Genomic DNA, 18,793 nt, shown 5'->3' on the forward strand with positions numbered 1-18,793 from the left:
GGCGCCACTATACAGGATTCTACAACACCGCTTTCCCTGTAGGACCACCACTACCACCACCAGTGTGCGGGATCCTCTACCACTACAGACAGAGACTTAAAGCAAAAAATTGCGCCAAAGTTAAGTCGCAATGATCCCTGCGCATATAAGTGGGCGAAAGAAGACTGTTCAAGGACACATAAAAGGGACTGTAACTCTCGTAAATTAGCTACTCCAACAAACTGAGATTGCCACGGTGCTTCTTGGAAATTCATTGCAGGAAATAAATCCTCTGATTGGCTCTCGCAGAACAGGAAATATGATCCAGAACGTCTGATTGGCTGCCTTTGACCCGAGCTTCATATCAAGGGATGGCAAAAATATTGCAAATGACCTCTCTACTGGGAAACTGTGAAAGATATGATAGATGTTTTTCGGATGAATTGGAGGACCAAGGAATCATCAATCTCTTTTATGGTTCAATTTTGTTGTAAAACATCTGAGCAGCTCACTATTTTCGTCGAGGAGGTGGAATAGGATCTCTTTGTCTTCGGCCATGAGACGGTGTTGTGCCAGTGGGTGTAGAATCAGTTTTAGAAATCAATTTCTCTAATAGTCAATGGAAAACAAATTACTCCAATTTACATTCGACATGCTGATGGGCACTTGGCTCATAGGTTTTGCATGTGTGATATTGTGGACATATGTCCACAATATCATTTCCGTCTTGATCCCGAAAAGAGGACATTTCTCTTCTCTTTTCTTTCTGGATGAAGTCCACTTCCTCCAAGAGTTCTGTCCGGGTGTCATACATCAGAAGGTGAACTTAGATGAATTGAACTAGTATGGATTTGTCTTTCCCGTTATATATTCCATATAGCTGCAACTGTCGTGTGGCACAGCGCATGAATAGATATAGTTAGGTGACCAAGGATATTTTAGTTGCTTTTTGTACTAACGCCAACAATTGCTACTATAAACACTATCAATATATCTTCTATCACTACCACTACTATTGATATTGCTACTGCTGCTGCTTCTACTATTTCTACATTCACTTCCGGATACAGTCTTCTAATGATGTAATTTCTCAGTTCCTACTTGTTTTGGCAGGCATCTCAGCGAGTCTACACATGCGTTTTGGTAAAAAAGTGAAGCCTGTTTGGATCAGGCCCAAAATGACTTCCACTGGTACTTTTTCGCGATAATTCACAATGACTCGTAATAATCTTCTACGTGTTAGAGCAATTAAAGAAAATTCATATACGAAATAAAAGAAATCATTATTGGAATGATAATGATAGCAACAGCAAAAACAATAAAAGTAATAATGATAATACTGATAATAATGATAGTAAAAAGAATAATGATAATGATAATAGTAATGATAATAATGATGGTAAGGATAGTAATGATAATGATAATAATAATGATAGTAATAATAATAATGATAATGACAATAATAATGATAATGATAATTATCATTATTATTATTACTATCATTACTGTTATTATTATCATTATTATCATTATCACTATTATAATACCTATTATTATTATTATTATTATTATTATCATTAGAATGAAATAAGAACTGTTCTCACTGCAGTGATGATTGGGATAGAAATTATCCGTCATTAACATAAACGCAGACTCTCCCACTGCCAACACTGGTAACAGTCATCACTATGTTAGGCATCAGTAGTGGTATTCTACTCACATTAGTATAGAGGGGGTCGGTGTTGTACTGAGTTCTGGGGCGTTTGAGGTCATCCTCCTGCTGGCTGGTCACGTCTCGGTGTTCGTCTGGAAACAGGAAGATCAGCTTCATGGTTGGCCAGCAGAATCAATGGAATATGACCTGAACACCAATGGCAATGAATGACTGTCATACGAATGGGCAGCAGACCCAAAAAAGAATATTGCCTTTGATATGGTGATGATATTATTGTGCAGGAGACTTTGATGACAGTGAGAGATTTCTCATTAGGTAGCAGACCTAAATGATTGGGATGATATGAGTCATCTAGGAGGCCTAGAATTATAACCATGTGAAGAAAGGTTGAAGACTAGGATGATGGTGAGGATAGTATGCTGTACAGGTTAACTAAGTTGTGTGGAAGGGTGGCAAGAGCACCATGAGCAACTCGTCTATCCTATGATGAGGACTTTAAATATTCAATAAAAAAGAATATACATATAAATATATTCTATAACTGATCGCCGTTTCCCGCATTAGGGAGTTACATAAACGCACGCCTCGCACACATGAGGGGGGAAGGGGTTGTTATTTCATGTGTGGCGAGGTGGCGATGGGAATGAATAAAGGCAGACAGTATGAATTATGTACATGTGTATATATGTATATGTCTGTGTGTATATATATGTATACGTTAAGATGTATAGGTATGTATATTTGTGTTTGTGGACGTGTATGTATATACATGTGTATGTGGGTGGGTTGGGCCATTCTTTCGTCTGTTTCCTTGCGGTACCTCGCTAACGCGGAAGACAGCGACAAAGCAAATAATATAATATATATATATATATATATATATTATCCCTGGGGATAGGGGATTAAAAATACTTCCCACGTATTCCCTGCGTGTCGTAGAAGGCGACTAAAAGGGGAGGGAGCGGGGGGCTGGAAATCCTCCCCTCTCGTTTTTTTTTTTTTTTTTTTTTAATTTTCCAAAAGAAGGAACAGAGAATTGGGCCAGGTGAGGGTATTCCCTCAAAGGCCCAGTCCTCTGTTCTTAATGCTACCTCGCTAACGCGGGAAATGGCAAACAGTTTAAAAAAAAAAAAAAAAAAAAAAAAAAAAATATATATATATATATATATATATATATATATATATATATATATATATATATATATATACACGATGCAAAGGAGCAGAAATATAATAAAGCTGACTTCATTTAAAGGCTTAAATGAAACCGTGAAGTGGAGTAAACGATACTCCAACACCAGATTTGTATTAAGCACGACAAATGATTCTTATAATGAGTTTTGAAAGGAAATCTGAGAAAATTCCAAAATTGAAGGGTAAACTCTAGCTCAATTTTTTTTTTTTTAAATTGAAAAATAAGATATTCAAATACTTCTATACTTGAAACACTCATAACATAAGATATATGCTCTTAGTCACCGGGACATACACAGTGATACGATACAAAGGAGTAGAAAGTATTCATTACTGAATTCATTTAATAGCTTAATTGAACGTCATAAAGACGACTAAACGATATTCTAACGCCAAATTTGTATTCAGCATAAAATATACTTCCCATAATGAGTCTTAAACAAAATGTATTATTCTGAGAAAAATGCAAAAAATTGAAGGTAATTCTTCCGGGTATCTTTTGCCTCCAAAAACGTCTTGTTTCAAAATTGAAAGATAAAATATATTTAAACACTTCTACACTTGAAATAATCATGGAAAATAAATTATACTCCTCTCAGTTACCGATACACACCCAGCAAATGCGTTGCAAAGGAGCAAAAAATGTTACGAGATTGACTTCATTTATCAGCTTAATTGAATATCTAAAGACCACTAAACGATATTTTAACACCAAATTTGTATTACTCATGATATATACCTCTTATATTGAGTCTTTAAAAGAAATTTATTTCTCTGGCAAAAATGACAAAAACAGAAGGTAACAGTTCACGGTATTTTTTAGCTCCAAAATCTTTGTTTCAAAATTGAAAGGTAAGATATTCAAACACTGCTATACTTGAAATAGTCATGTAAAGTAAAATGCTCTCAGTTACTGATACATACCCAGTAAATACGATGCAAAGGAACAGAAAATATTATAGAATTGACTTCATTTATCAGCTTAGATGAATATCATAAAGACGACTAAACTATATTTTAACACAAGATTTGTATTCAGCATGAAACCAGTTTTATAATGTTAAAAAACTATTTTCTCTGAGAAAAATGCCAAAAATTGAAGGTAATAGTTCAATGCATTTTTTAACGTAAAATCTTTTGTTTTGAAATTACAAGATAAGATGTTCAAGCACCATTGTAACTGAAATACTCATGGAAAATATATCATAATGCTCTTATTCACCGATACAAACCCAGTAAATACGATAGAAAATATCAGAAAATATTTCAAACTGAATTCATTTAACAGCTTAATTTGATTTTATAGAGACAACTAAACGATGTTTTAACACCAGATTTGTATTCAGCACAAGATATACTTCTCATAATGACTTCTTAAAGGAAATATATTTTTATGAGAAAAATGCCAAAGATTGGAGGTAATAGTTCAGAGTATCTTTTAGCTCAAAAAACTCTGTTTTAAGATTGAAAAATAAGATATTCAAACTCTTCTATACCTGAAATAATCAAGGAAAATATATCAGTGTTCCCAGTTACCGACGCATACCCAGTAAATATGATGCAAAGGAGCAGATAATATTTTAAAAAAGACTTCATTTAACAGGTTAATTGAATGTCATAAAGACAACTAAACGATATTTCAACACTAGATTTGTATTAAGCAGGAAAGATATTTCTTATAATGAGTTTTTAAAGGAAATCTATTTTTCTGAGAAAAATACCAAAAAATTAAAGGTATTTTTTAGCTGAAAAAAATTTAGTTTCAAATGTGTAAGGTAAGATTTAGAAATGATTCCATACTTGAAATAATCATGAAAAATATATCAATGCTCTTAGCAAGCGATATATACCCAGTAAATACGATGCAAAGGATCAGAGACTATTCTAAATTCAATTAATTTACAGCTTAATTGAATGGCATAAGACGAGTAAACGATGTTCTAACACCAGATTTGCATTAAGCAGGAAATATACTCTTGATAGTGAGTTTTTAAAGGAAATCTATTTTATGTGAGAAAAAGGCCAAAAATTGAAGGTATTTTAAGCTGAATTTTTTTTTTATTAGAATTGAAAGATTAGATATTGAAATACTTCCATACTTGAAATAATTGCGGAAAATATATCATAATACTATTAGTCACACGTACATACCCAGTGAATAAGATACAAAGGATCAGAAAATATTTGAAAATGAATTCATTTAACAGCCTATTTGAATGGCATAAACACGACTAAGCGATATTCTAACACCAGATCTGTATTCAGCAGGAAAAATACTTCTTATGATGAGATTTTAAGGGAAATCTATTTTTCTGCCAAAAATGCCAAAAACTGCAGGTAACAGTTCAGGGTACTTTTTAGCTCAAAATTATTTTTGTTACAAAATTAAAAGATACGATATTCAAACACTTCTATACTTGAAGTAATTATAGAAAATATATCATAGTGCTCTCAGTTACCGATACATACCCAGTAAATACGATGCAAAAGAGCAAAAAAAAAAAAAAAAAAAAAAAAATCTACACTTAATAGTTTTATTAAATGTCATTGAGACGACTAAACGTTATTTTAACACCACATTTGTATTCACCATGAAAAACACTTCTTATAGTGAGTTTTCAAAAAGAATATGGTTTTCTGAGAAAAATACCAAAAATTGAAGGCAATGGTTCAGGGTAATTTTTAGCTCCAAAAACATTGTTTCAAAATTGAAAGATAAGATAATCAAGCACTTCTATACTTCAAATATTCATGATTACTATGCCATGATACTCTCAGTTACAGATATTTACTCAGTAAATACGATGCAAAGTAACAGAAATATTCCAAATTTGACTTTTTTTTATCAGTTTAATTGCAAAAATACAAACGATCTCTCTAATCATGGAAAGTAGCAAATGTAAATAATGGAAAAGATCACGGGAAAGTTGGCCTATGACAAGAAGAAAAATGACCAGAGGATATTAGTGATGGAAACTTATTTTTCTGTCAGGAGGTAGACTTTGTAGGTGACAACTGAAGGTGCAAGGAATTTGTGGCATAGATCATTAAGAGAATAAGATCTGCTGGCGAAAGGGAAGAGGAGTGAGGGGAGAGAGGGTAAAGGATGAGAAGTGTTTACGTCCACTGGGGTCAGGAGGTGGAGGGCGTCTGGCCGTGCTGCCCCAGTGGGTACAGCTGTCAAGCCTTCCGCCCAGCCGTCCGTTCACCCTCTCTTGTGAATGGGCATTGTGTCCCCTCACTTCCCCATCCTGCCATCATTTCCCCTTACTGTCAGGCAGGGTCATCAACGTCATCAACACCAGCAGCAGTGGCATATTTCGTGTCACCATCATCAACATCAACAGAGGAAATGAAAATAATAATCAAGAGCATTATTGATGATAGCAGAAAAGAGCAGAGAATGGACAATGACTGGAAACTTTATTAAAAGAAGGGAAATTATATTTAGAGCAGCAGAACTTAAATGAAAACAAACAGCAGTGCGAGCTATGAAAAAATTAACGGAGCAACAATGTTTGGAAGAAGCAACGTAACGGGAAGATTGATAGTAGGAGTTGTATGACTTTCAATAACTCAAGGCGGAAGAACAATGCAAGAACAATGACAGCATCTTTGGTGGTGGCAGGAAGGAGAGCAGCAAACAGCAACAATAACAGTACTTTTAATGATAAAACCACCAATACAAGAACAACAGCAGCATTAGTGGCGAAAAGTAATCCAATCCAGCAGCAGGAGATATTGAATGATAGAAATATTACTGGTGGTACGAACACAAGCAGGTGCAAGAGCAGTAACAGTAACATTACCGATGGCAAGCACGACCAGCAACAAGAGCAATGGTTACACTATAACCAGCGCCACCACCAAGCTAGTCGACAACGGAGTCGTCTTCTATTGCAGTCCATCCACAAACATCAACCTGGTTTTTTTTTTTTTTGGCACATCGTTGGTAGTGCAAAAGAATTACATAGATTATGAAGGATCTTTATCAGACCCTAGTGGGCAGATAAAGACAAGTATTTTCATAGAATAGTTGATAAGAAAAGTGAAAACAGTCTCATCTTGTCAAGCATCATAGTATCAACTATAAGAAGCTATTTCTTTCATTTCTGCGAGTCCCATGTCAATGTCCTATCTTATCATGATCGATAGTGGATCTACAAAAGCCTGTCTATACCGTCCTACTTGCTTTGGATTCATCTACTGGCTATTCCGTGATGGGAGTTTTTAGGCAAGCATCTGAAACCCAATCTTTGGTTCAAAAGTCTGTATCTAAATCTAGCTTAATTGACATATTAGCTCCATTCTCCTTGGAAACTTATGAAAAAGGGAATCCACAAGGGTTCGTCTCCAATCCCTTCACCGGTAATGTGTGCATATCTACATCTGGCTTTCGGAACAAGCACGTTACATTGTGATATCATGACATTCAGGGCAATATTAGGGGCAGAGTCAAAGTGATTTTACTGTCAGACTGTGGTGTTTGCAAGCCCAAGCGAAATGAGTAGAGGCAAACCTCTCACTTGTTGCGAAGACATCCAAATGTTTATTCTTACATTCCTCTCCACTCAGGTATTACTTAGCTGAACTACCGCGACAGCATTTCCAGTCGTCTATGTGTTTGTGTTGAAAGAGTTGTCAGTACAGAGTTTTTACCGATCTTCAGTTTTCTTTTTCATATCGAAGGCTCCAGCAACGGACAAAAAAATTCGTTGATGCTAAGCTATAAAAACAAAACACACAAATTGAACAATAAAAAGATTGAATTTTAGAGAGAGAGAGAGAGAGAGAGAGAGAGAGAGAGAGAGAGAGAGAGAGAGAGAGAGAGAGAGAGAGAGAGAGAGATAAATAACTTGGGACTTTTGAAGTGAATTTGCCTCTTACAGAGGGGCAGACTGCAACTGATAAGGAAGACATAGGAAGGTAAAAGGATAAGTGTACGAGTCATCAGCAGCCATGCAATGATCATTTGAAGCAGTAGCTTACCTAGTATTACTTGGTGTAGCTAATGGCGGGTGTACAATGGTAGCCAGATAAAGAATAATGATGTTGTGGCGTAGGGCAAGCGAGTCAAATTTAGAGGACTGATGGGTGCGCTGATACTGATTGCGTAAGAATCGTCTCTATCAAGTAAGTATGAAGGGCTAATGCCTCTCTAGATGTGCGAGCAGTTCTCCATACAAAGACAATTCAAACCTTTGCATAACTGGAGCAACTCCTCAGGTGCGAGACTTCACGGGCTTCGAGACGGAGTTACTAGAGTCTTTGAGGGAGACTTACCGAGCTAACTGAATACTGCGGGTTCCCGAGATAGATTAGATATCAAGGTAACAGCAAATATGTTAAGTGTGTGGAATGTGAAATAATAGAGACATTAGAGATAGGTTGTTAAACTGTGTTTCATAGACTCGAAGTTACATAGAATAACTGAACAAACACATACAAAAACACACACACAACCACATATACCAGAGGATGACTCGGGGCAGAGGTCGCAAGAATAAAGGAAACACGAGTGGCCAATGGAAGAGCTCCGGAAGACAGGGGGAGAGTGGAACGATTAGGGGTGAGGCTCCTGATGTGATCATCTTCCCTTCCTTACGACTTCCTCTTCCTTTCTCAGCCTTTCACCTACCTCCTCACACTCACTTCATCCTTCTTCCTTTTTTTTTTTTTCGTACCAGACGAATATCTCTTGTCACCAGATTCTAGATGGTAAAGTTACTTGTTTTCTTTATTTCGTGATATCCCCTTTTCACGTTCGGTCATCACAGGAGCCTGCATATCATACTTTAGTTAGACAGGGCACGTGAGTTGTGTTTAGAAGCTTGCTTACGTCTCCGTGGCTAATTTGGGGTATTGTTTACTTAACATCTTTTATCATCTGTGGCAATACTGTGATGATGATAATCTCAGATGTTGTTTCCCAGATGAACTCAAGCTGTAGCCTCGATCCCGTATGAACGTTATATCGACCTACCTCAGTACTCCCCGTTTTCTTTCTCTCCATTTTTCTCTCTGTTTTTGGATGTCGGGAGGGTCAATAACGGCTGCGCAGAGACACCACATTCAATAGCTGTCAAGTTTCGCTCCTTTGGTCCAGGTAGCTATCTTTTCTGTCACATCCTCACGTGCGCTTCTGGCTATCACTCCACAAAACATGAAATTTTTCCATCTCGCATACATCACTTGAAAACACATGACTCGTTCTTTACAACTCTAGAATTTTCTTCTCGGAGCACTACGCGCTAGTCCTGTCTTTCGACAAAATGTCGTCGAGAGCACTCGTATCTAAGTACTCTCTCGTGGCTCAGTATCACCCAATGCCAATTATCGACGCCTCGCATCCCTCTGTAAAGATCTCAAAACACCTGTTTTTGTCTTATATTGACAACGACCGCACATATTCATAATCCTGGCTGACATTTCTGATTCCGTCTTTGAGCATCAACGACAAGTTCAGATGCACAGTTTCGGAATGATATGTGAACGATCCCAAGTGATACGGGGAGCATCTTTCACGATATTTAGCAATCAAGAGGGCGTTAAAGGGGTTTCAGCAACGAGGAAACACAGTATGTGCGATCGGCGTAGTAGTTTGGCCAGCGGCCATGATAGGCTTGGGTTAGCGGATACAGATGCACCTTTGGGAGAAGGATGACGGCTCAATGCTAGGGGCTTGAAGACGATAGTAGGAGGAGGAGTGAGAAACTTGGAGAGGTGGATAGAAGGGAAGTGAATTAGGATGGCTTAGGGAATATGGAAGGAGAGGGATGACTTTATGAATAGGAAAGATATAGAAATTCTAAGGACCAAATTAGTTTCTCAATGTGTGTACTCTGAGCTTACAGTAGTAAAGTCAAAGAACATAAAGTCCACTAACCAGGAGCAGTGATCAAACTCATCATACAACGGGCAACTGGTACTTAAAATTCATAACACCAAACGGAGAACTTGAGGAGGTCCATTTCTCGCACCTCTCATCTTTTGTCAGCAGAAAACCCTCCTTAGATACTTCTTCCCTTTCGCAAGATTCCGGTAGGATTTGTTTCCTTGAGGAGTGTCCTCCCATAGGCTTGTCTTTCCTTCGAATTTCCTTCCTGTACGATCCTTTTCCAGTGATTTTCCTCCCCTGTTCGTTCCATTGTTCTCCTTCTACTGTATAGTTTTTCTGGTACATCTACTAGATCTTATGAACCCACTGACAATATAATTTTTCTATTTCGTAATGATTATTGCCATAGTTTCGAGTAACGGATTTGACCATTATTATAAAAGATTAAAGCCTCCAAGTTATTGCTTAATCATTTTCTACAAATCTACTAGTTATAGCAACCAGATACTTGTGCTAAGAATGATAACATTATCCAACATGAGGGGAGCGTAGTAATAATACCGTGATTTAATACAAACTTGGATGACCTTATACGAAGCATTATTCCAGGAGCCTTCGTTCCCTGTCCTCTCACCATCTAACCTTCGCTCTCCCTTTCTCGACAAGTAGCCTCTGCCATTTCCCCTGACATCACCCAACGCCCCTCCCAACCAAAAAGCCATTATCCTCGCGAACCGTATTGGTAGACTGACCATTATGACCATCAAGAAATAATTGATTGCTTGTTACTGGAAAGTTGAATAAGGCAGGAGTGATGGATGGGTTGAGCATGGACGGGAAAGGGGAGACAGTCGGAGTGGAAGATGGGGAAACGCTGATGAAGTGGAGGTCAGCCCGAAAAGCTACTGTGTAAAAGGCAGATACATGTGGACGAGGTGTGGTGTGGATGAAGAGTTGGGGTAGCAGTTACATCCCAGCTTCCAAGCAAGTTGCAATTCGAATTATAAGTACCGATCCAATACTGGGGACTGTCAGCCCCACCACATAAACTACACTGGACGCACAACCTGCATCCTGAGCCGCCGCCCCTCGCTCCACTTACAAGAAAGTGGAATCATACATCATGAACAGAGGCGTGGAACGAAATTAATGAGGGAGATCATAGTGAATGATACCAAAATCATTACTAGTTGCAGTGATCGAAGGAGACTACAGATATTAGAAGTCATTCACATGAGAGAGTAAGCACCTGTCATCAACACACAGACAAACATGACCACCTCCATACAGCTCTTTGATGGCCCGCCCGCCAATAGGACGTAGACCTAATGCAGTTTTAGGACTGATGAAACACGTCATTGGCCCGCTGCAAGCTACCGAGTACGCCATTTCTGATGGTGCCTCTACGAAGGCAAAAGCTTGATTGAAATGAATGGGTAACTACGAACAACTGGTGTTTGAGCACCCACCTTGTGGTGGAACAATGCCGGGAAAATTAGAGAACATAAGAAAGAAGATTAATAACTTTAAGTATGCTGTCGTATTCAATTTCATGTGCCTTAGAGAAAACCTGCTCCCAGTCTGCACTAATATATATATATATATATATATATATATATATATATATATATATATATATATATATATATATATATATATATATATATATTTTATATTTGTGCCTGACTAAACTTCTGTAACTCCAGTTCTACCATTGCTAGCCATCATCACTCGTAATCGTTTTTCCTTTACGTCATCCGCTTTTCCTCTTTTTTCCTCTTGTAAGGCACTGGACCAAGAGCTTTCGTTTCTCGGAACTAATTGATTATATATTCCCACGTCACTGAGGTAAAGATGGTATGCGTATTAATATTTTTTGAATTTCCTCGAGGAATTAATAATTGCTCAAGAAGAATACAGGTCCAAAAGGCCAAGACAAATGAAGAGAGAACATTTCACTGGGAACGGCGAGCGTTAGAGGCGATGATCACCCTCGTCAAGTACTCCAGGACCGAGCAGAGAGGCAGTGCACCCGGACCCCATCCCCTGTTCGAGTACGACGCTCCCCTCACACTCCCTAATGGCTGCCATATCTCAGGCCGCCACTGCCAGCCAACCTCTCCCTCTCGTCTGTTCTATCTCCGTGATGAGGTGGTTGCGACGATAGTGATGGTGTTGGTGGTAGTAGTGTTGGGTCTAGTGATGTTGCTGGTGGTGACAATAGTGTGGCCGATAGTGACCTGAGGTGATGATGAATGACTATGATACATTTAAGTTCGTGATAATGGAAACGTTGGCAATGGAGTAGTTAGTTGGGGGTTGTGGTTTTTTTTTTTTTCTCTCGATTTAAGTTGTTCTGATATTACCGAGTGTGTTTACTCACAGCTAAAAAGAGGAGAATCTTGTTGAGAGTATAAAGGTTGTTTTATACGAAGATATATAAAGGTGACCGTTTTCAGTAATCGCACAACGTTACAAAAGAAAGGTAAGGGTAGTGACTGCCTCGCTGAATACCAGTCAGAGTAATGAGTTGCCACATATATACATGCAACAAAATACTGACTAATCAAAACTTATTATGATAAAGAGGAACGACCCATCTAGTTATTCGCAACCTATTATACATAGCTCATTCTTTTATTATAAAAGTGTAAGCTTAAACCAGAACTCTGCATTCTGCTCTTATTTCTGTCATCAGTTACAACTTTGCAAACAGTAATGGAATGCCATTATATATTAATGGTGAATCAGAATGCCATAAGAAAGGATGGCCCCTGGTACAACAAATACTAAAATTTCGTGTCATGATTTTGCGCAAAAAATCCATGAGCATTCACGAGTATTTCAGTGAAGATGTTTAAGTAACTAGTGTATAATACCTGTGAATACGAACGTTTGATACACTCTGAACGCTGGCTTGGCCACCCTTTCCACCACATTCAGTTGTGGCCATATCTATCCACCTACAAGTTAAGAGGGATATGTTCTGCTGATCGTTCGCTTACCCTGGCGTATTCACAGCCTGGCATCGCCTAATCTGCATATAAAACGACTGGAAAGAACCGTGGGATGTTAGGGACAGGGAACAAAGGCTTGATATAATTTTCTACTTTCAGTTCTCCGTAATCTAATATACTCCTCAGTGGCACGTTTAAGGGAGTCAGTGTATACAGTCAATCAGGTAGATACCTTGTTGGTGTTATATAGAAATTAGATCTGCTACGGAGACGAGCTGTTTCGTTTCGGACTTTAAGCAGTGTGTCTTTTTGCTGTGAAGTTACGTAGGTGAATAATCCTGAGGAGTTCCCAACACTGTTGACTGGGGATGGATGTTAGATCTTCGTAGATGATAGTGTGTTGCCTACAGCATCCCAGCTGATCTGATGCGCAGTTATTTAACACAGACTCAGATGCTGAAGTCTCTTTCTTTTTTACAGAGAGGATCATTGGAGGTAACCGAAATGATTAATTTCTTGGGCTTTTATGTTTATCGGTTACATTTCACTATCAAATACTGGAACGATAAAGTTTTGCAAATTATTATCATTATTTCTAACAGTGCAGACAGTGAAAATAAAGGTAGAAACGCCAACAATCGCTATGGGGGAAAAATAACATAATTCCTGCCCTTCGAAAGAGAGGCGACACGCGGACAGATTCTGAAACAGTGATAAATATCGTTGTTTTCAACTAAAACATAAGTATAAAGACATAGAACTGCATACTCTATTACTGTTGAAGGAATGAAACTGAAAGGCTGAAAATGAGAGGAAAAGTGATGGATTATGGGAAGGCAAATGCAAATCAAAAGCTTGGAAGCGGAAGAAGGTGTAGTATATTCAAATTCAACAAAAACAATCATGAGCCTAAACCAGGAAAGAAATGCTTCATTGAAATGATACAAGATAATCAGTTCAGGTCACAAGTGAGCTCAAAATGCTTCTTTAGCGAAGCAACCCATCCAGACAGCGGCTAATCTTCTGAATTATCCCTGGCGGAACGATACGTCTTACTGGCTTTCGAAACAGCACGTTTATACAATGGATTCTCCCCCTACACGCTCGCATACCATCTCATTAACCTGATGGAATACTGGGGGGCGTCTCGAGCTTCCTCTTAGTTTTAAAAGAAGCTTGCGATCGAAAGTTAATGACCAAACATATATCTTTATCAACCTACCACTTTACACGCTGTGCACGGGAGTCCTTCAGCGTTATCTGTTGTTACAACTAATCGATCTTATGCACACAACGGATACGGTCTAAACTGTTACGTTTAATATCCTAATGATCTTGAAGCTCGTTCGTTTTAGGACATCAACCTTTTGACGAGGAATCTGAGGGTATAATCAGAGTCGCTGATGTAATTTTCCTAAGAAAAAAATGTGATTGAATAAATAGGTTTTAATTGTTAGTATCCCTTTCACCTCGTGCAAGGGGATCACAAGAGATTTCCCTGTGGTGCTGTTAGCAACGGGTCGGTAAAACTGAGAAAGACGGGCTGGAAAAAAAAAAAAAAAACCCATCGTGATCCCTTCTTGATTATGGATGTCAGCCTAGAAAGACTTCACGCTGTTCATAACTTGTTTCATAATCCCCTCTTGGAGGATTGTATCTTCATATGGAGATGGCAATGAATATTCACGATTGTTCTATATAAGGCATCGAAATTGTTTATTTTAGAATGCTTAGAAAAATGAGTGAATTGTATATATTCACTGATGGAGTACTTGGTTAGGTTAGTGGCAACCACGGCCGTGGAGTCACCAGCTTCACTAACTGTGTTTCTGTGGCAGCTGAACACAAGGGATTATACACTTGTGGTAATACGGACTTTGAATTCTAGGCAAAAACTAGATCTCATCACATTTACATTCAAAAGTCTCTCTTTTAAACGCCTATCAATTAATACGTAATCTAATAATACTCGTTGACTATCTCTCCTACTCACATGCTCACTTTCTAAACCAGGTATCCCCAATCACCAGTCGTTTTTCATCATACAGAGCCACAAGCTCTTCACCATTTTCATTCACCTGCCACATTGCTCACCTTCGAATTCAAATTATCCATCACTATTACCCAGTTTCGCGCACCAAAAACGCTGACACACTCACTCAGCTGCTCCCAAAACACTTGCCTCTCATGATCTTTCGCCATCCACTTTCGTTTTTAATCACATCGACCTAGGATTTGCTTGCTTGCACTATATCACATACTCCCACAACACCTGCTTCAGAAATAGTGCTATTCCTTCCTTAGCTTTTGCCCTCTCACCAACCCCTAACTTTACTCCCAAGACGTTTCCTAACCATTGTTTCCCTTTCCCCTTGAGCATCGTTTTACTCGGAGCCAGAACATCCAGGTTTCTTTCCTGAAATATACTGCCTATCTCTCCTTCTTCTTATCTTGGTTACATCCGCGCACATTCAGACACCCCAGTCTGAGGTTTTGAGGAGGACGAGCACTCCCACTTGACTTCTTCCTTTGTTTTAGACATTGAAACCCAAGAAAGGGAAGGTTTTTGAAAAAAACAAAAAAACAGCAGCTTTAGATGGGTTACAAAAGAATTCCAGTATGAAATGAGGAAGAGCGAGTTAGAAAAATGAGTGTAGGAAGGCCTGGTCAAGTGGAATCATGAGTTTTGCGAGGCTACATTCATTAAATTGCTACAGAAGTATTCGTTTCCTTACTCTAAATACAGAGGATGAGATCCCCGAGGAGAGAGGAGACTTTGGAAACTGGAGGTTGCAACCCAGCTCATGCTACTGAAGAGTCAAAGCCCTCCAGCTCCAGCCGGTGCTGGAGGCTACAGGTATATCACCTACGCAAGACTGGGATCTAAAGGTATGGTAGATAGTGTGGGTTTACCTACGATGCTCATATCTAGCTGCCCTGTTTCAGTTACTTTATAAAGGGAATACCACTTAAGATACTGTCACTTACCTGATTCTTCCCTCTTTCTCTTTTGAATATTTCCATTAGGATCTGTGAGGGGAGGAAGGCCGAGGATGCCGGTGATGGAGTAAGACCCGGGGCGCTGGAGGGCGGTCTCGTGGGGCGTGGTCTGGGCGTGGGTGATGACGGAGGCGGTCTGGGACACTGGCGAGGGCGTCCCCGACAGCCCGTGCTTGGCCTTCTCCGCCGCCTTGTTGCGCACTATTCTGTGGGCACGTGAGGGCAGCGTGAGTGAAGTAGCACCTTAGAGCGGTGGTCAGAGGATGGTGCTGGGCGTATGACTGGTAGATGTGAGGAGGTTTGAAAGTAGGTGAGGCATAGTGCCGGGAAATGTGGGCATGACAAAGTAGCGGTGTTTCAGGCGGTCAGGAAGATTTGTTTAAAATACTGAGTACAAGAACAAATTTGTGGTAAAAGAAAATAATCATGAGTCAGTTAGCAAATCAATTCTTATTGAAATATATTATAAGACCGCTATAAAGGTAGCCAATACTTCTACCGACACCTCGTACGAAAAATAAATGCTCTCTAATATAGGAAAAGAAAAGGTTGTGCCTGGCCGCCTCAGCCACAAGGAAATTAAAAGAAACACATACTAGATTTCTAATGTTTTCACGTGTGTCCCAGCCTCATCTCGGTGTGGGTAGCATGGACTTTAATATCGCGCGGCTCCGATGCTGTGGCAAATAGGTCGATGGCCAGACAAATGTATCTACACCGACTGAAGGATATATTACTATAACCTACAACATCAAGGTACCTGTATCCACGGTGGAGCACCTCATCCGTGAGAACCTCAACACTCGTAGTACACCAGATGCATGGCCACGGGGCCAAGATCAAATACCTGCCCGCACGCCTCGCTAATCAGCTGTGGCCACTTCCGACGTTAGCACACCATACACATTTACCCATGCTCATCAGCTACGGCTACAACCCCACATCCAAAATATTAACCACACCACTGCTCCTCCCTCCCTTAGTCTGCCCCAAACAAATTAAACCTTAAAGCCATTATGAACATTCGTAAGTGTCAGGCTTTGAAGAAAAAAAAAAAAAAAAAGAGCGAGGCCATCAAGATCACCAGCAACATTGTAGCTGTAGAGACATTTTCATTATTATGGATAATGATAATTTGATTATCATAACTATAACACACACACACACACACGGACTGGATGTCATAAATAACAATCACCGTTTGTCCTCACGACCATCAGCAAAACACACAGACAAGCCATCACCAAAACTAACACCATTTGTTACCAGGACCATCAACAAATCACAGATTGTCAGGAACGCCACTATCAGCTGTCATCATAAAATACCACGATGATAAACACACCCAGATTGGCCGTCCTGAACAGACAAACCGTCATCAAACATCAGTGGTCATTACCTCAACTACCAAGGTCGCTCACGCAATGACTATTGTATCATTATCATTTGTTACCATAGTCACTGAGAATGAACTTGAGAAGCTACACATATCCTGCCATGACATATTAACAACGTAAGCAGCTTGGCCGTCATAATATCACTTATCTATTTACACATCCAGAAATGCCGCACACAGGTCACCCATCATGAACGCTGAAATATTTCGCTTTCAAACACCATGAATGCATACAGATTGGCACCACGATCGTCAACGACGTTCATGCCATCAAGAACACAAGAAGGTCACAGTCGTACATTCATTAACTTCAGTAATATCTATTTCTGATCCTAGAACCGGACTGGACATCACTAACAAAATGTATAAAAAGGATACTGAAAAAAAAAATGACACTGCGCAGTCCGAAGTGATGCCAAAGACGCCCGAAGACTGGCAGCCACGGACATCATTAAACGTCCTATTGTCATGATGGGTAACTATCGCTGAGAATGTGTAAGGACCACCAATAGCCTCTCGACTGCACGAATAAGAACGTGTACAAGATGAATGTCACACATACCAACAACATGCACGAGTCGACTATCACGAATAGCACTAACAACGAGATGAAGTTGATCATCACGATCACGAACAACATGCAAAAGCTAGCAACTACGAGCACCGGATGCACGCACCATACGACGCTTGTTTATAACCGGTCGTGAGTGAGGCGAGTGAAGACTCTCAAAGAGATCAGTTCACACTATCCGGGGTATCAGTTTTACGGTAAGCAACCCGCTCAATCCTAGAGCTCCTCTCATTATTTCTGACCAATAACCGGAAGTTTATAAAGAAAAACTATAGCAGGGTAAACGACTTTTGTTCCATTGATAATCTTTGGGCAGATATTTGATTCGTATGTATCAAATAGGAAATGTTGCTGATCTGTGCATAACAGGTAGTCTTTCGTTTGATAGTGCCGTCAGGTGGATTTAGGTTTGTCATGTTTCCTTCTATAAGATGGAAGCATATTGTCTTTTGTTTTTCTTTCCAACAATTATTCCCAGAACCCTTAGCGTTATGTAAAAAACATTACCAAAGCTACTAGCAACAAGGGTTTTACTTTTCCATCTCTTCATGCGCTGCAGAGAAATTCAATTAGTTCTGCTGAAAGCTTTTTCTGTACCAAGTTAGTATGTTTTGCAGTTACACCTAAAATGATATATTAAAAAATAGCAGTAGGTACATTTTGAAGCTTTTTATATTCACCCTATATCAATTTAATTTCTTAGATCTCGTTCTCAGCTGACACAGATCGAACAGCAGAGTCTCCCAAAATCTTCGCGGTTGATCAGTGAAATGGTTCTTTTGTGGCAAACAATATCGAGCACTATTTCACCTCATACAATACCACGAGGAGGTCTCATCCAAAGGTTGAACATAGAATTCAGAAGCATAAAGGCCGTCATGGGCAGCTTCGCAGCCCAGACAAAAGCAAGCGAAGGTTTCTAGTTTTCCTCGAATTCATTATGGATGTTTTGACACTTCTCAACCAACTGCTGTGTTTAGACTCCACATTACTAACGAGTTTCCTACAGGTGAGTGCGGGCTCCAAAATGAGCCACATATTTCTGTACAATTAACCAGAACGAGTTGAAAGTATGAAAAAAAAAGTAGAATTAGGAGAGAGATGATGTCCCTAATGTGTTGAGGCATTATGGTGGTGCTTCGAACCCTTCTCCTGCACCGTCACCGCGCGCCTCACTCCTACC

At 39.4% G+C, this 18,793-nt stretch overlaps 1 protein-coding gene across 1 annotated transcript in view; it reads right to left on the reverse strand.

The window, feature by feature from the left end:
- Window positions 1-18,793, reverse strand: part of LOC139754934 (paired box protein Pax-2-A-like) — a 78,845-nt gene that overhangs the window by 9,645 nt on the left and 50,407 nt on the right. The window contains exons 4-5 of the mRNA XM_071672754.1: window positions 15,632-15,849; window positions 1,700-1,785 (exon numbers count right to left, since the gene is read on the reverse strand). Coding sequence (XP_071528855.1) covers window positions 1,700-1,785; window positions 15,632-15,849 — 304 coding nt within the window. The remainder of the gene's footprint in view (window positions 1-1,699; window positions 1,786-15,631; window positions 15,850-18,793) is intronic.

The sequence above is a fragment of the Panulirus ornatus genome, chromosome 18 (genome assembly GCF_036320965.1).
Source record: "Panulirus ornatus isolate Po-2019 chromosome 18, ASM3632096v1, whole genome shotgun sequence".
NCBI classification, from domain to species: Eukaryota; Metazoa; Arthropoda; class Malacostraca; order Decapoda; family Palinuridae; genus Panulirus; species Panulirus ornatus.